This window comes from Bos javanicus, chromosome 28 (genome assembly GCF_032452875.1).
Source record: "Bos javanicus breed banteng chromosome 28, ARS-OSU_banteng_1.0, whole genome shotgun sequence".
NCBI lineage: Eukaryota > Metazoa > Chordata > Mammalia > Artiodactyla > Bovidae > Bos > Bos javanicus.
Genome location: NC_083895.1, coordinates 29,175,752 through 29,192,457, shown reverse-complemented (window position 1 = coordinate 29,192,457; position 16,706 = coordinate 29,175,752). Strand labels below are relative to the sequence as shown.

General features: G+C 50.8%; 1 protein-coding gene across 18 annotated transcripts in view; it reads right to left on the bottom strand.

Annotated features, from left to right (window-relative positions):
- The window catches only part of LOC133240635 (cadherin-23-like), a 377,180-nt gene that overhangs the window by 116,128 nt on the left and 244,346 nt on the right, over positions 1-16,706 (bottom strand). For all 18 annotated transcript variants that reach the window (XM_061405805.1, XM_061405806.1, XM_061405792.1 and 15 more), the window contains 2 exons: positions 12,608-12,720; positions 9,630-9,818 (listed from right to left, as the gene is read on the bottom strand). In XM_061405805.1, coding sequence (XP_061261789.1) covers positions 9,630-9,818; positions 12,608-12,720 — 302 coding nt within the window. The remainder of the gene's footprint in view (positions 1-9,629; positions 9,819-12,607; positions 12,721-16,706) is intronic.

The window sequence follows — 16,706 nt, the reverse complement described above, 5'->3', positions numbered from 1 at the left end:
GACAAGGAGGTTTCCCAGCCCATGATCACGGTGATGGGGAGGGACACCAGCCATAGCGCCCAGCCACACTGTGCTTACCCTTACACTTCAAGTCGGGGATGAACAAGACAACCACCAATTGCTACTGGGGCCATGATGGGGGGTGGCGAATGGGGCAGGCGGGGGAGGGTGGGAGTCAGAAATCACCATTTGGAGTGAGGCTGGGCTCAGCAGGGCCCATGGTGAAGGGGCACCAGAGTGGGCATGACCCAGCCAAGTAGCGATGGAGACAGGGTGAAGGTTGTTAGTTCTGCTTCTGATTTGGTTGGGGGTCTTCAGGGAGGCCAGCTGCTGCTTTTAGGCAGCACGACTCTGAGGATAAAACGATACCTTCCAAGGGGAGGTGTGGGTGTGGGGAAGGGAGCTGAGTGAGAGGGGAGCAGTCCCCCAGATACAACATGGACGATGACCTCCAGCGGCTGGTGGGGACTTCAGAGCCACAGGTACTGGGGTGGGGAGGAGTGAAGTATGGGTGCTGGCCCTGCCTCACACCGCCCGCCAAGGCTAAGGGGCCTGGTGTAAATAGCACGCTAATTAGATTTACGGCGAGACTAAATTAGGAGGTGTCTGAATCACGCTGAGGATACCCTCTGGTCCTGGGAGAGGCTAGGGCTTAGCATGCTGGGAGGAATCACACCACAGGATGCAGCCACGCACAGAAAAATCCTAATAATCATCGTCGTCATAATAAGAACCTCAGCCAAGGCAACTGGGGAGAAATTAATGGGAAAAAGCACTAATGGGGCCGCCCTGCTCCCCCTGGCTTCCCTTTCAGAGTGGCTTTGCTTTGAAGCCAACAGATGTTTTCCTGGAGAGCCTAAATCTTGAGAGAGGAACCCTAGGAATGTGCACTGAAGCCAGGACAGGGCCAAGGTCGCGCAGACAGACCCCTGCCCGCTGCAGAGGCAGTGTTCACCCAGGTCCCAGCCGTGTTGACTGTGCTTTGTGGGGGTGCTTAACCCCTGCTCTGCAACAGAACCCGAAGGAGCAGTGGGATGGCCACCTGGCCGGGGGAAGATGGGTTAGGCTGGCCTCCTCTTCTCTGTGTGCCTGGTCTTGGTCGTTCCCTGGGCCAGATCACCCAACCCCTCCCTCCTGGCTGCTTTGCTTCAGTGATGAAGTCATGAGCTGGATGAGGCACCCAGAATGTTGGAGGCACTCCATCTACTGCCTTTATATCCCCTGGGGGATTCGGTGGGAGGTGGGAAATTTCCCAGATCCCAGTTATCTCCCTAATGGAGCGGAAAGAAGGGCCTGGATGACTGGATAATCGCACATCCACAGGGAGCAAAGACCTACATGTGCCTCCATGGATGCTGGCAGTCTGCCCCTCCCTTCCCTTCCCTCCACCCCCTCTCCCCCACCGCCAACCCCACCCCCCCACCCCTTCAGTGCTTCTATAGTTTGGTTTTCAGCTCAAATTGCTTTGGAAAATAGGGAAGCAGAGGTCTGTGCCTTGGGTCATACTGGCAGGCAGGGAGAGCTCAGGACAGCGGGGATCACTCCCTGGGGTGCCAGGGATGTATATTTCCTGTGCCTCTACTGCAAAGTAGATGCTGGTGGGTGGATTTATGGGGCCTGGGTGAATAGTGGCCTGGAAGCTCCACAGCCAGAAAACGGACCCTCAGCTGAATGTGTGACATGGAGAAAATGGCCTCCCAGTTCTCACCCACCTCACCCTAAACGGATATTCAGTTCAGGATGGCAACTCTGAGAACCAGTGGAAGGTTGGCCTTACAGCCAATGCCTGAGGAGGAAGATGGGCTGAAGGGTGGCAGCTACTGAGGACAGGAATTAAGGAGGGGTCTTCCATCTTTTTTGTGCCATGGACCCTCTGGAGGTCTGGTAAAGCCCACGGACCCCCTTCAAGAGAATAACATTTTATTTGCATAAAATAAAATACAAAGGACCACAATGTCGATTAATTATCTTGAAACACAGTTATCAAAGTACTTTAAAAGGGTATTATAGTACCGTTACGTGCTTCTTAATGCATGAAACAATAAGATTTGGCAGCGGGTCTAATATATGCTGTAATTTCAAAGTAGTGATGAGTGTAAATGGTGTTTTGAGATCCCTGTGACACTTGTAATGTGATATGAAAATATCTGAGATTTCTCTTGGGCTCAGAGTCACAGGTACTCCTAAGGCTGCTGTGATTTGTTTCTATTTCATGATCAAAGAGATCTCAGAAGTTCAGGTAGAGGTGAGCAAAAATAAAGATGCAGATTTTTCTCCACCCAGGGTCAAGGATGCCTTGGAGAGTCAGTGGGCTCCCACTCCTGGATTCAGAACCCCTGGACTGAAAGGAAGTCTGGGAGGGACTTGAGGGGCCAGCACTGCAACCCTGCAGGGCTGTGTGGGGAGAAGGGCCAGAGGAATCGCAGGCCGGACAGGCCAACTAACAGGAGTGAATGAGAAAATGAATTTAAGTAAATACGAGGTTATGGACTGGGCTCCCTGACAGGCCTGGAACACATGTGGAATGGAAAATGAGGGTGATAGATAAAAATGAAGCCAAGACGGAGAGGAGAGCGAGAGCAATCTCTCCTTGTCACTGCCGCCTCAGCCCCGCCTCATCCCTACAAATAAACCCAGCATTCTGGAATACGGTCTTTTCTCCTCATCATTTGCCTTCTTTTACTTGTTTGTTCTGTGATGTTTTCTCCTTGGGGAGGTGGGTAATGCTGGTTTTTTTCTCCTGTGCCCCTCAAACAAATGAACTGTGTTATCCCCTGCCTGAAACAGGAATTAGCTCCTGCCAGATGTGTCCCTGTTCACCCCTGCAGGGCAGCCACCCCCGCCGTCTCACCTCCCCTTCACCTTCCTACCAGCCAGGCTGGAGGTGCGGGACCCACCTGCTCTGGTGGGACCAGATCTCTGAGCATGGGGAGCCCTGGCTGTAAACGGGGAGCCCAGCAGCACAAGCAAGAAGCCCAGGGATGTTTAGGGCCAAGCTCTGAGGCCCATTGGCTGTGCCACCTTAGGGAAGCCCCTTAACTTCTCTGAACCTCAGCTTCCTTTTCCCTAGAAATGACACAATAATACACATATCTTCCAGGGCTGGGAGTAAGAATTTTTAGGATTTTAAGAGTATTTTTTATGGGCCAGGCACGTCTAAATACACATATACTGCTGCTGCTGCTAAGTCACTTCAGTCGTGTCCGACTCTGTGCGACCCCATAGACGGCAGCCCACCAGGCTCCCCGTCCCCGGGATTCTCCAGGCAAGAACACTGGAGTGGGGTGCCATTGCTTTCTCTGAAATACACATATAGGCCCACTTAATCCTCATAATGGTTCTATGAGGTAGATATTATTACCACCTCCATTTTTTCCCAACAGTTTCAATTTTTATAGATTATTTGACTTAATTTCAATCTACAGTCATTAAGAGAAAAGAAGTAAAAATAATAGGGAAATGTAAAAGCGTATATATCCCCAAATTGGGGTGACAACTACATCTAGACTTGAACAGCGCTGGGAAGTCTCACGCTGACAGCAATCTGGAGTCCCAATTGGGAAAGGGTCCTGGGCAGTGCATCTACCCCACTGGTGAGACTTCAAATTGTGCTGCCTCCATTTTTCAGGTAATAAAACTGAATCCATGAGGGTAAACAAGTCTCCTAAGGTTACACAGAAGAAAAATGGCAGCGTTAGGGTTTGAACCCAGGTAGTCTGGCTTTGAAGCCCTTATTTTTTAACAACTCTAATTGGCTCTTTCTTCCTAACCCGTAAAGCGATACCCCAGATAGTATCAAATAAAGAAGCACGTTGGTGGGGGGAAGAGGCTGGGGGCGGGGGATGAGGCCCACAGAGGTACCAGGCCTATGCACCCAAAGTGGGGAGCAGAGGCGACTGGGGCAAGAACAGGGGAGAGACGATGGGCCGACATTGGGAAGCAGTGTGGGGTGGTTAGGGAAGCTTCGGGAGGCGCCCTCCCTCTTCCCACCCAGGTCCTCTTGGACAAAAAGAATGTTAGGGTTTATAGTCTTAAGGCTCACTGGTCCAACCCATGGTTTCCCAGAGGTGGTCACAGAGAGAGGACAAGGCTTGCCTGGAATCCCTCTGTGAGGAGGCTGGGACCTGGCTTCCCTGCTCTCTCTACCACCATCTTTCCTGGGCAGTCCAGGCAGGTCTGGTAGCAGAGGGCTATGGCCAGAGTTCAAAACCCTGGGTCAACTTGAACATGGGAGAGCCTCTGTCACAAAGACTGAAGATGGCCACTCAGTGTCCTGAGAAGTGTTCTGGAGGCATTTCTTCTAGATTTTTTAGGTTTCATTATAAAGGGTCTGGGGTTCTCTGGCTTCTTGCAAACACTTAAGGGGAAACTGGCTAAAGGGCAGGAGAGCCTCAAGTCAGACACCAGGATGCACCTGCCAGCTGGAACAGTGGGCAATGGAGGTGGGGGTGTTTCTCTGTTTCCACCCGTGGCCCCTGTCAGCCCCCCATTTTCAACACAGCCATCAGGGAGCTCCTTAACAAAGATGACTCAGAGCATGTCAGCTGGTTCCCCTCCATGCTCACAGTCATGGAAGAACACCTTCCTGAGGCTGGCAGGCCTGGCCTGGCCCCTGATGATAGCACCAGCCTTACCTTCTGCTGCTCACTCAAGCTCCCTGGACCACCCCACCAGCTTCTCCTCTGCTCCTTGGAAATACCTACAAGGTTGGATCCCTTGTAGGGGACCTCTGCCCTTGCAGGGGAGCACACTCCACAACTCTGTATGGCTGACCCCTCCACATCACTGAACTGCAGCCCCAAGAGCACCTTTTGGGAAAGGCTTCTAGGACTCCTGAATCAAAAGTAGTCCCTCTACCCACTACCTATCACTCAGCTTGTTTCCTGACTTCCTGATGTTGGCACCTACTCCTCTAGCTTCCCCCCTAGAATGAAATAGAAGCTCTTGGAGGGCAGGGACCACATCTTCAGCACCATTTCCCCAGTGGTGAGAACACAGTAGGTACAAAATAACGTTTGTTGACTGAATGAATGCATCATCCCCCACCTGTGTATATTTCAATATATTTCCTTAGAAATGCCAGGGGCAGAGGGTGGCCAACAAATTAATGAGGTCTGAAGGCCATTCTTTAATGACTATAATTCCCAGGGCCGGGCAGTAGAGACCTCTCTGGGCAGGAATACTGGCACCCCTCCCTACACCCCAACCCTCTCTCCTGCAAACATATTCTTAAGCACAGTAGCAATTCTGTTCCAAGAAGCTGTGGGTCAGAAGTAAAGTGCATCAAATGCCCCCAGCTCCTGAGAAGAAAGGCAGGAAGTAACATGGACGGTATTTCTACTGACGAGCATGCAAGAAGAATTCTCCTTTTTTTTTTTTTTTGAATTCTCCGTTTTTATCCCCGTCAACTGGGTAGGGTCGTGCATAGGGCAGAAACAATATTTTTTAAGAACCCCTTTGCTGGAATTTGTAAAGCAGCAAGCCGCATGGATGGGCTTCCACACTCCCTGCCTTCAGTCCCCAACCCTTCAGGGTCAGAATGCAGATTAGAAGAGTGGCTTTTTAGGACAAGTGAACGGAAACTTCCAACCCTCCCAATCAATGCAGATGGGAACACGGGACAGCCTGTGTCTAGCTCAGCTGTAGGCAGGACCTGGGGAGGGCTGCAGGCACGATTAGGAGAGGAAAAGTTGACCAAAGTGGAGAAACAGCAGAGATCATGTCGAGGGCAAGGGAGCGGGTAACAATGTGGTAGGAATCCAAGTAGGTAAGTGTGTAGTTATTTCCTGTGGCTTCCAAGAGAAGAGCAAGGAGGAGACAAGAGAACGCCCAGCTAGCGGAATGAGGCTGTCGCAGCCTTTAATTTGGAGCTCAGAAACGAGCTCCTGTACCAAGGCTGACTCCTGGGGCCTGTACCTAGAGACTTTTTGTGTGATTTGCATTACAACCATCTATTTGCATCTCAACTGTCACAAGGTGTAAATGGGTGGTTGTTGGTTTCTCCTCTGGCTTTTATGTGTTTTCTATAGCTGGACAAAGGGGAGGAAATTACTCAGACTTGACAATGGAGATGGAGTCCTTGGGGCAGAGAAAGGTTCTCTTTCAAGCACCTTTAGGTGCATTTAAGGGTCTGGCAGAGCCCAAGATTCAGCAAGAGGCTGAGCAGAGTCTGGAGGTGATGGCAGGCATTATCCAGTCTTTGTGAATTAGGTCAGCATCCTTATTAGGAACGGCTGCCACAAAGGCCTGACTGAGACGTTAAACTGCTTCCTCCTTCCCTTTCAGTCTTGCGTCAGCAGCCTCTACTGCCCCACAGTGGACCTCTCAGCTCACCTTCCTACACAAACTCAGTCGAATTTGGGCTTCAGCATATGGGTACTGACGATGACTCAGTTTGGATAAAGCTCTGGGCTACTTCATTGCTTCTTTTATCATTCAATCGTGCTTTCTACTCAACCAAAATATATTTTTGCAGTGCCTCCCAAGTGCCAGGCAGAGTGTGAGGCACTGGGTGGTTACACGGGTGAGCAAACAGACGTGCTCCAACCCCTGGGTCATTCAGTCTAACGGGGAGACAGACACTCTTGAGATCACCACACCAGTAACTGCAAAATCACAAGCATGGTGAGTGCAAGGGAGAATCGTGTCTTGGAGAATCGATGACAAAGGGACGTGAGCTCTCCTCATGTCCCTTCTCCAGGTCTGCTCGATAAACATTCTCCTGCCATACCTAGCAAATCCAGAGTCACTTTCAACCCAGAAACAAATCCCAACAGATGGATCTCCCCTCAGCAAGAGAAGTCAGAGGAATGACAAATCTTTTGCAACAGCTCTTGCTTCCTCCTTGAGGTTCTCTGATTTTCTCCAGACCTGGGACACTTGGGCCATGCTGTGCATACCAGTACCCTCTGTCTTGTGTTCCCGCTGGCCCTGTGGCTGAATACTCCACGCTGGGAACCTGAGGTCTGACCATCAGCACCCAAGACCAGGCTTTGGGAGCATTCACCCGGGCAGATCTGACCCCCACCCCCCGAGGTTTGGAGAGTGGAGAAGAAATGGGAGCTACAAAAGAGCAGGGCAACCGAGACAGCAATTTTTCTCTCCTTCTTATTTAGGAACCAGCCCAGGACCACATCTGGGGGGTCTGGGTACAGCCCTACTGGGAAACTGGAGGAGGGCCCAGTGTCCTCCACTTAAGGTCAACTGGAGGTGACCTTAGGGTGGGATGGTCTGGGCTGCTTCTCCTCCTCTCTCCCTGCACCTTGCTGTGCCCTGGACAAGTGTGACCCTGTGGGAAGGAGGCCAGTCCTGTACTGTTAGGGACACTGGCCAAACCCCAGCGGATCAGGGTCCCTGCCATCAGCATTCCTACCGGTGCTTTAGACAGGATTCCCGGGAAGGGAGCCTGAGGTAAAACCCAAGGGCACAGGCTAACCTTGAAATCCCACAAGTCGAGGTGAGCGGGCCCTGCCGGGGGTGGTGCCCCTGCACTCATGTGGTGAACACCTGTGTGTGGCTGGCACATGCCAAGTCCTGCACACTCTCAGCTGATCTCCTCCTCTCTCCACACCTTGCTGCTGTCCTTTGTGGCAGACACAAATATTTAGCCGCTTACCTCCATCCCCCGGCCTTCGGGTAGCGAGGTAGGGGCACATACCTAGTGCTGGGTGATGGGCCTTCAGCAGAAGTCACACTTCTGAGATCAAGCAAAGAAGAGCCGGAGCTTAACCCTGTGGCTGCCTCCAAACGCAGCCACAATCCTGCAGAGTGTGCGCCTAAGTGGCCACACCGAAGGGCTCTCCCTGCCTACCCTGGCTGGACAAGCAGTCCGAGGGAGAATAAACTGCTCTTGCAGGGTTAATTTGTTCCTGTGATAGAAATGACTATTTTTTACTACACAGGTGAGCAAAGTGAGGCTTAGAAAGGGTCAATGAGTCATCCAAGGTTACGGAGCTAATAAATGGCAGGTTTGGCCTTGAACACAGGCCCCGGCTGATTCCTTGGCTTGGCACTCAAGGCTCCCCAAGGTCTGTGTCCCAGCCCACCTTCCCAGCAGGCTACTCCACAATCCCTGATCAGTTGCACAGGTTACTGCCTGTTCCCTTGATCCACATACAGCTTTCTCCCTCTGGTCCTCTCTGGGGGCCACAGCCTGGTCCCCTGTCGTCCTGAGCACTCTTTTACCACCTGACTTTTACCCCAAGGCTTAGCCCTAGTCCCCCTCCTAGGGCAGAGTCTTTCCTGACCCTCCCAGTCCCTGCTTGCCTCCTCCTCAGCTGAGTTCTGGAGCCTCACTGCCTACAGTCACTGGACCCTGGACCACACTGTTTCTGGTGTCTCTCTTCCCTTGGGCATTATCATCAGCCTGAAACCAAAGATGGGACTTTCTCCTGAGGTTCTCATTCACACAGCAGTCTCTAAAGGGGGTCTGGTCTTCTGGGGAATACAACGTGATCCATGGGGAGTGAGAACATGTCAGAACCTGTTTTTACACCTGTTTATCTCCACCGTTTAAACTTTCTACATTATTGCATATGTTTTAAAATTACATATTATATTTGCATAAACACATTTGGCCCCATGGGGCAGGGACCAAAGATCCCACTTCCTGGATTTCCTTAAGTCATCAAATATAGCTCCTTGTAAACAATAGGTGCTCAGTACATACTTCAGTTATCTCAAAGAGGTAGGTTTCAAAAGACTCAGCGGGACAAGAAGGCATATCATATGTGTACACATGTAAGAAATGTGACTGGGCATATACGCGTGCGCGCGTGCACACACACACACACACACACACACAGAGGCACTGACTTGCCCTTGTGAACCTGAGTCCTTGGGGGGATTGGGTACAGTTGAGAGAAGCTGACAGGAGAGGGGCCCCAGGCCTGGAGTAAGGCCAGTGAGAGCGCCTCACGTGAGGAGTAATTGCAGAGAAGCACCTCTGGCGGGAAAACCTAATGGAATTCCTGAGCAGAGAAGGCCGGGAGAGCAGCGGTAATAAATAGAAGTCCTATTAAGGTTGTGACTGCTGACGGGCAAGGGAGGTAGGGCAAGGGGAGGCATCCAGGCCAGCAGCATGACACGGGGTGGAGCTGGAGCCCCCGCCTCCTGGAGCTCCCTCTAGAGCTGTCTCTCTCACTCAGGACCCACGCCTTCCCTCACTGGCCCCAACCCCCAAGTTCCGGGGCAAGGGGGTGCAGGCATCCTTGTGGCCTGGGATCCCCTGGAAGGTACTTGCACTACTTGCAAGGAAAAGGTGGGGTTGTTATCACCCCCAAAGCAGGAATATTCCAAATTTCCAAAGTCACCATTTATATAAGAGCCTCTCCCTTTTAAAATGTCTATTTTCTGCATGTATGTTTCATAATACACATACTAGGTTAGTACGATGATCACACATATAAATTTCTAAAATAGAACTATACGTTGGAGGTGTGTGCTCAAACACTTTGTGCGGGATTTTTGCAGCCTTATTTATCCTCAGCACGTAGCAGGGGAGGGCGAGGCAAAGTTTTTTTCTATTTTATAGATGGGGACCTGAGAGCCCAGAGATCCCTGGTGTCCCCCCCAGGGTTGCACAGCCCAGACTGGGTGCAGGACTGGACACCACATTTTAAGGGACTCACCTCGTCCTTGTCTACCACCTGGATGAAGAGGGGGAGAGCAAAGCCGACCTGTGCCAGCTCAGTGATGGCCACGCTGTACTCAGAGCTGTTAAACTCTGGGGCGTTGTCATTGATGTCAATCACCAGGATGTTGAAGGTTGTGGTCACTGTCGCGTCAGATGGGGTGCGGTCATCATTCAGCTCTGTGCCCTGCAGACAGAATAAACATGCCAGGGATAAAGGTAGCCATGATCACAATAAGAGATGTCATTCATTCGGGCTTTTTCAATGCTGGGCACTGCACTTTATGTGAATTATCCCACCTCATCTTCACCATAACCCCAGGAAAAAGATTCTACCACTCAGTTCAGTTCAGTTCAGTCGCTCAGTCGTGTCCGACTCTTTGCGACCCCATGAATTGCAGCACGCCAGGCCTCCCTGTCCATCACAAACTTCCGGAGTTCATTCAGACTCACGTCCATCGAGTCGGTGATGCCGTCCAGCCATCTCATCTTCTGTCGTCCCCTTCTCCTCCTGCCCCCAATCCCTCCTAGCATCAGAGTCTTTTCCAATGACTCAACTCTTTGCATGAGGTGGCCAAAGTACTGGAGTTTCAGCTTCAGTATCATTCCCTCCAAAGAAATCCCAGGGCTGATCTCCTTCAGAATGGACTGGTTGGATCTCCTTGCAGTCCAGGGGACTCTCAAGAGTCTTCTCCAACACCACAGTTCAAAAGCATCAATTCTTCGGTGCTCAGCCTTCTTCACAGTCCAACTCTCACATCCATACATGACCACAGGAAAAACCATAGCCTTGACTAGATGAACCTTTGTTGGCAAAGTAATGTCTCTGCTTTTGAATATGCTATCTAGGTTGGTCATAACTTTCCTTCCAAGGAGTAAGCATCTTTTAATTTCATGGCTGCAGTCACCATCTGCAGTGATTTTGGAGCCCCCAAAAAATAACTGACACTGTTTCCACGGTTTCCCCATCTATTTCCCATGAAGTGATGGGACCGGATGCCATGATCTTCATTTTCTGAATGTTGAGCTTTAAGCCAACTTTTTCACTCTCCACTTTCACTTTCAAGAGGCTTTTGAGTTCCTCTTCACTTTCTGCCATAAGGGTGGTGTCATCTGCATATCTGAGGTTATTGATATTTCTCCCGGCAATCTTGATTCCAGCTTGTGTTTCTTCCAGTCCAGCATTTCTCATGATGTACTCTGCATATAAGTTAAATAAGCAGGGTGACAATATACAGCCTTGACATACTCCTTTTCCTATTTGGAACCAGTCTGTTGTTCCGTGTCCAGTTCTAACTGTTGCTTCCTGACCTGCATACAGATTTCTTAAGAGGCAGGTCAGGTGGTCTGGTATTCCCATCTCTTTCAGAATTTTCCACAGTTTATTGTGATCCACACAGTCAAAGGCTCTGGCATAGTCAATAAAGCAGAAATAGATGTTTTTCTGGAACTCTCTTGCTTTTTCCATGATTCAACCATTAGCATCTCTATTTTACTGATTCCTGTTACTGATGGGGAAACTGAAACTCAGAGAGGTTAAGTGACTTATACAAGGACACACAGCCAGAGTAGGTGTTAAACTCAGGCAGTGGGTTGAGGTGGGGTGAAGAGGACAAGACAGATTTCAGGGTTCATCTGGAGGTAAAGGGATGAAAATGATGCCAAATTATTCATTTGGCAAATGATGAAATTGAGGCTGAGAACATTTGTGCTAGCAGATAATCAAGACTTAATTCAGCACCTGCTGTAGACTGAACACTGTGCGGGCCCTGTGGGGGTCCTAGCTGGACTCAGACACCTGGGCACCCAGTCTCTGGACCAGATTCGCTGGGCCACCAAGTAGCCATTCCCAGACCTTCTGAACCAGAATCTCTGGGTGAGAAGCTCAGGACTAGGTATCTTTTACTAGCTTCCCAGAGGACTGGGATTCACAGCCAAGTGGGGACACTCTACATTATATTTTACAGAAAGATGGAAAAGCTGAGCTCAGGGTCCCACAGTGAGTTGGTGGTGTTGCTGGGACTGTGGAGTGGCTCTCTCACACTGGAGCTGCCTGCCTCTGGAGGAAGGGAACAGACAGGAGAGGAGGCTGAGAGGCACCCTGGGGCTTGGAATTGGATGGGGAAAGGCTGTGTTAGCTCGCCCTCTCCCACTGGCCCACGTGTGGACAGCAGGTAGATAGGACAGAGCCAGTGGGAGAGTCAAAGCTAATCAATCCATCGCTGCCACAGGCCTTCTCAAAGTCAAGGAGAACAGTGCAAGGCCAGGCTGGGGGCACTATCTTTCCCATGCCAGAGAAGGGCCTTCTTCCCAGAGCCCCCCTCCCTGGTCCTTGTATTAGCCCCTCTCTAAATCGAAGTCTGGGGCTGGGGAGGACGCCTGCGGCCCAGGCAGCATCCACACCCTAAATGGGTTTCCCAGGGAATGCCTCAGCAAGTCATTGATTTTGATTAAAACCAGCCATGAGTAGCAGGGGGCTGCAGGAGGTGGGGGGCTGTGGCTCTGTCATACCTTCTGGGGTGGGGACCACTGCCGCTTTGGCCTCTCCCTTCTGCATTGCTCTTCCCTAACCAGCTAATATCCCCCAGGAAAGCCATGAAAATTAGATACAGGGGAAAACCCCAGAAATGGGGTAACTCTAAGAATCCAAGTTGGCTATAAGAGAACATGAAATCACGCGGTAACAGAAAGGACAAGAGGATGCCCACCCACTCCGGGCCTCCTCATCCCCTGAGATGCGGAAGAAAGCCACAGTTCTCTGTGGTCATCAGTAAGGGCTCTGAGATGGCCAGCAGGGTCCCTGACGAGGCCCACGTGTGACAAGCGCTGGTCCTTCCTGGCAGGGGCCTGGGTACAAGCCCCGGTATGGGAACAGCAGTGATGTGCCTCCTGGAGCCTCCACCTTGGGCACCACTGGAGGCTGGCACCAAGGCATGGGCATCCCCTCTACCCAGGATGGAGGTGTCCGGCTCTCACCTTCACGGTCAGGATGAAGCCATGGCTATACAGGGGGTTCTCCCGGTCCAGCAGGCCATTCAAGGTCAGTGCCCCACTGATGTAGTCCAGGGCAAAGATGCTGTTGGTATTCCCTGTGAGAGAGAAGAATTCAGGGTGTGACTGGGGCCCAGGGCAGGTGGACAGGGGGCTGGCGCTGGGATTCCTTTCTGGGGCTCAAGGACTAATCAGTAACTTAAAGTCGATGCTGGTTCCAGGAGCAATGAAAAGAACCCTGGGATACAACAGAGCACACAGCCCAGGCAGCAGACGACACTGAATCACAAGCTGAGAACATTCTGCCTGTTCCGTCTTCCTCGAGGCTCTCTGACTGAGTTAAGGAGAAAGTCTTGACTTGGTGTATATATGTCTTTAACACCCTCTCTAACATTTGCTTCTTTTCCTCTTTAACACAGAGAGAACAGGCTTCAGGATCTGTAATGAGTCATTACTGCTACGTCTAAATACCTGTGTACCCCAAGACTCTGTATGGTGAAATCCCAGTCTCCAAAGATGGTAGTAGGTGCAGTGAGCAGGTGGGGCTTCTGGGCTTAGGTCATGAGGGTAAAACCATCCTGCACGGGATTCATGCTTTATAAGATACCCCGGAGAGCTCCCCTGTCCCTTCCTATATGAGGATTTAGCAGAGAGGCGCCATGTGAACCAGGAGGCGGGTGCTCACCCTGCTGTGCTGGCACCCTGAACTCAGGCTTCTAGCCTCCAGAACGGTGAGAAATAAATTCCTACAGTTGCCAAGCTACCTGGGCAATGGCATTTGTTACAGCAGCCCCTGTGAACTAAGGCAGTAGCCTTGTTTTGTTTCCTTGTGTTCATTTTTATGGTCATTCCCTGTTCTATTCTGTCCTTTCTAATCTATTCTATTTTACTCTAATTTTCTATAAGGCAGTGATATAAAGTTTCCCTTTATGATAAATATAAGTTAAAAACAAAATTCAATTTTAAGTTTTAAGTATTTATTAAAATTTAAAATACACCTTGAACGTACTGGCAAAAATCACACATAAATGGCACCGGCTCAAGCATACCCTTACCCTACTCCTTCCCACCAACTTTCTTTTGTGCGCCCCTACAGGCACCCCAGCCCTCACAGTGGTTTCTGCAGGGTCCTCAAATCCAGTCCTGCCTCTTGTCTTTCATTATCCACCTTATCTCTCGGCCTTACCTCCTGTGCTCCCACCCAGTGCCAGCCCCTCCTCCCCCTCCTCCAGGAAGACAGTCCTAATCTCTCTTACTGACCCTCCAGCCCCACAGGCTGCAGCCACTGCTCTGTTTGTTCCCCAGTTGCTTCCTGGGTGTAACTGGGCACTTTCCACCCAGCCTAAAAGCCCCCTGAAGGTGGGAGGCTTTCAAGACTGTTCTTCAAGGTACCCAGCCAGTGCTGGGTGCACAGATGTAAGCAAGTTTCTGAAGGACGGCTGCTCCCAGTTCACCTGAGCCCCCACCTGCCCTTGTGCCCTTCCCATCAGCCTGTGAGTTCACTGGAAACTCCCAATTCCACTACTTTCTCTTCTTCATTAACCAGTGTGTTGGTTCATTCAAATATTCACTGCCATTCATTCACATTTTCAGCAGTCCCCTGGACAGGCCATCCCATGGCCAGGCCCAGTGCTTGGCACTGTGGGGGACACAGAGGTCACTCTGCCAGGAATTCTGATGCTGAAGCGATTATAGCCTCATCAGAGAGTGTTGACATCCATAAGAATCAGTATCTCCTTTCTATAAATCATGCACAAACCAGTAGCCTTTGTTGAATGATGTTCCTGCTGCAGGAAGAGGCTGTTCACACAGGGGAAGGCTTAAAGAAGGAAAGCTGCATGGAGGAGGTCCCATTAATTCCCTGCACCACACCATTGGCTAGCTGTGTGACCTTGGGCCACTTATCTAACCACTCTGTATCTTGGTCTCATTTGTAAAATTAGGATAATAATGGATCTATCTCATAGGGCTGTGAGAACTAAATGAATGTGAAAAAAAAAAAAATACATGTGTACAGACTTGGAACTGTTCCTGGCACAAAATAAGTACTTAATAAATGTTGTTTGAGCTGGAACTGGAAAGACAGGCAGGACTGGGGAAGGGGTGGATGGACTCTGATTCCATAGGTAGGAACTAACATCCAAGCCCCCGATACACAAGGTAGACGCCAGGATGGCCCATGGAGGCTGCTGTATCTCCCCAATGGGTCCCTTCCCCAGCTCCAAGGGATCTATACACAGTAGGACCTCAGATCCTCTCTTGGATTAACTAGGGGGAAAGAAGAGAGGAGACGACATCCCTCTCTAACTTTAGACTGAGGCAGGGGCTGTTCTCGGCTGGCCCATGCTGGTCAGCAAGGTGGCCCACTCCCAGCCCATCCTCCTGGGCTCCTGCAGCGGCTGCCCAAGGCAGGGGAGAGGCTGCTGGTGGAGGAGCCCATTTGGGTCTCATCATTCTCAGACTGTGGGCTCTGAAGACTCTGACCTGGGCCAGGCCAGGGAGGGGACATCCCCCTAGCCTTCACCTTGCCTAAGGCTTTGTCCTGCAGCCTGGGTACCCTCCTGAGGGCTTTTGTATGACTGCCTTCATGGAGCAGGAAGGACAGGGTTGCAAGGAGGCATATAAATGCATGGATACAAAGGAGTTTTTTAAGCTAGGAATTCTGCTGTTGGGGAAACAAAAGGACGTGTGCTTTCATCTGCTCATCATTAGCTAATCCACTCGGCAAACAATTACTGAGCTCCTACAATGTACCAGGGACAGCTTCCAATGGGGAATGCATAGCCCTCAACCAGACATTCCCATGACAGGGTGATCAGTACTGAGGTGGCTGGAATGTGGACAGTGCAAGGTGCTTCAGGGGCTGGGTTTTCAGAGCCCGTAAATGCCGAGCTGGAGGGCTGCCCTGAAGCAAGACCTCCAGGCTCCTGCCTCCCACACCCACTTCCCCACCACACACATATTCATGCACCCCGCCTCCCCAGGCTCTCTGTCCAGCATCCCATCATTCCAGATTTTCATATACATTTATTCTCCTCAATAAAGGAAGCTATCAATGTTTAAATGTGATTCAACTTTTATCTTTGCAAGATTTTTTCTATAAATCATTTACAAACCAGAAGCCCCTTGTTGAATGATGCGCTCTGCCTTTCCGTTTGGTTATCTCTCCTGGCTCACTTAGTTGGGTCCACCACTCAGAACCTTTGTCCTACTCATGGCCACGCTGCCCATCCCCAGCTCAGAGTCTGTCCTCAGCACATAAAATAACCCCTTCTCCAGCCTAGGCACTTTGTCCAACCAACCTGCAGGCAAATATCCCTCAACTGGTACAAATTCAAACTCAAGGACCCTTCCCCAACACACACACACACACACACACACACCCATTATTTTTCACACATCTATCTGTGTAGGACTCACCTATCAAAGTATGAGTGACTAACTGCCAAGACCAACAATCAGAAAGGGTTATACCCTGGGAGCTGACAAGACCGCCTAAGCGAGTCACCGGCTCTGATGATCCTCCTGTCACCATGGTAACATCAGCACTCACTGGGATGCTGGGCTTGGGCTGGAACAGGAGGTGAGTCCCATATCCCAAGCAGGGCAGGTCTCATTCGAAGACTGATGGACCAATCAGCTCACTCATTCATCCAAGTTCATATCGAGCACCTACTGTGTGTGAAATGCTAGAGAATCAGCAGAGAAAAGCAGGCAAGGTTCATACCTTCAGTCTCACACAAAAGATTCACAATCAGGACACAACCACACTGCTGCTGCTGCTGCTGCTAAGTCACTTCAGTGGTGTCCGACTCTGTGCGACCCCATAGACGGCAGCCCACCAGGCTCCCCCATCCCTGGGATTCTCCAGGCAAGAACACTGGAGTGGGTTGCCATTTCCTTCTCCAATGCATGAAAGTGAAAAGTGAAAGTGAAATCACTCAAGTCGTGTCTGACCCTCAGTGACCCCATGGACTGCAGCCTACCAGGCTTCTCCATCCATGGGATTTTCCAGGCAGGAGTACTGGAGTGGGGTGCCATTACCTTCTCCGACAACCACACTACTGAGTGTATAAGCACTTGC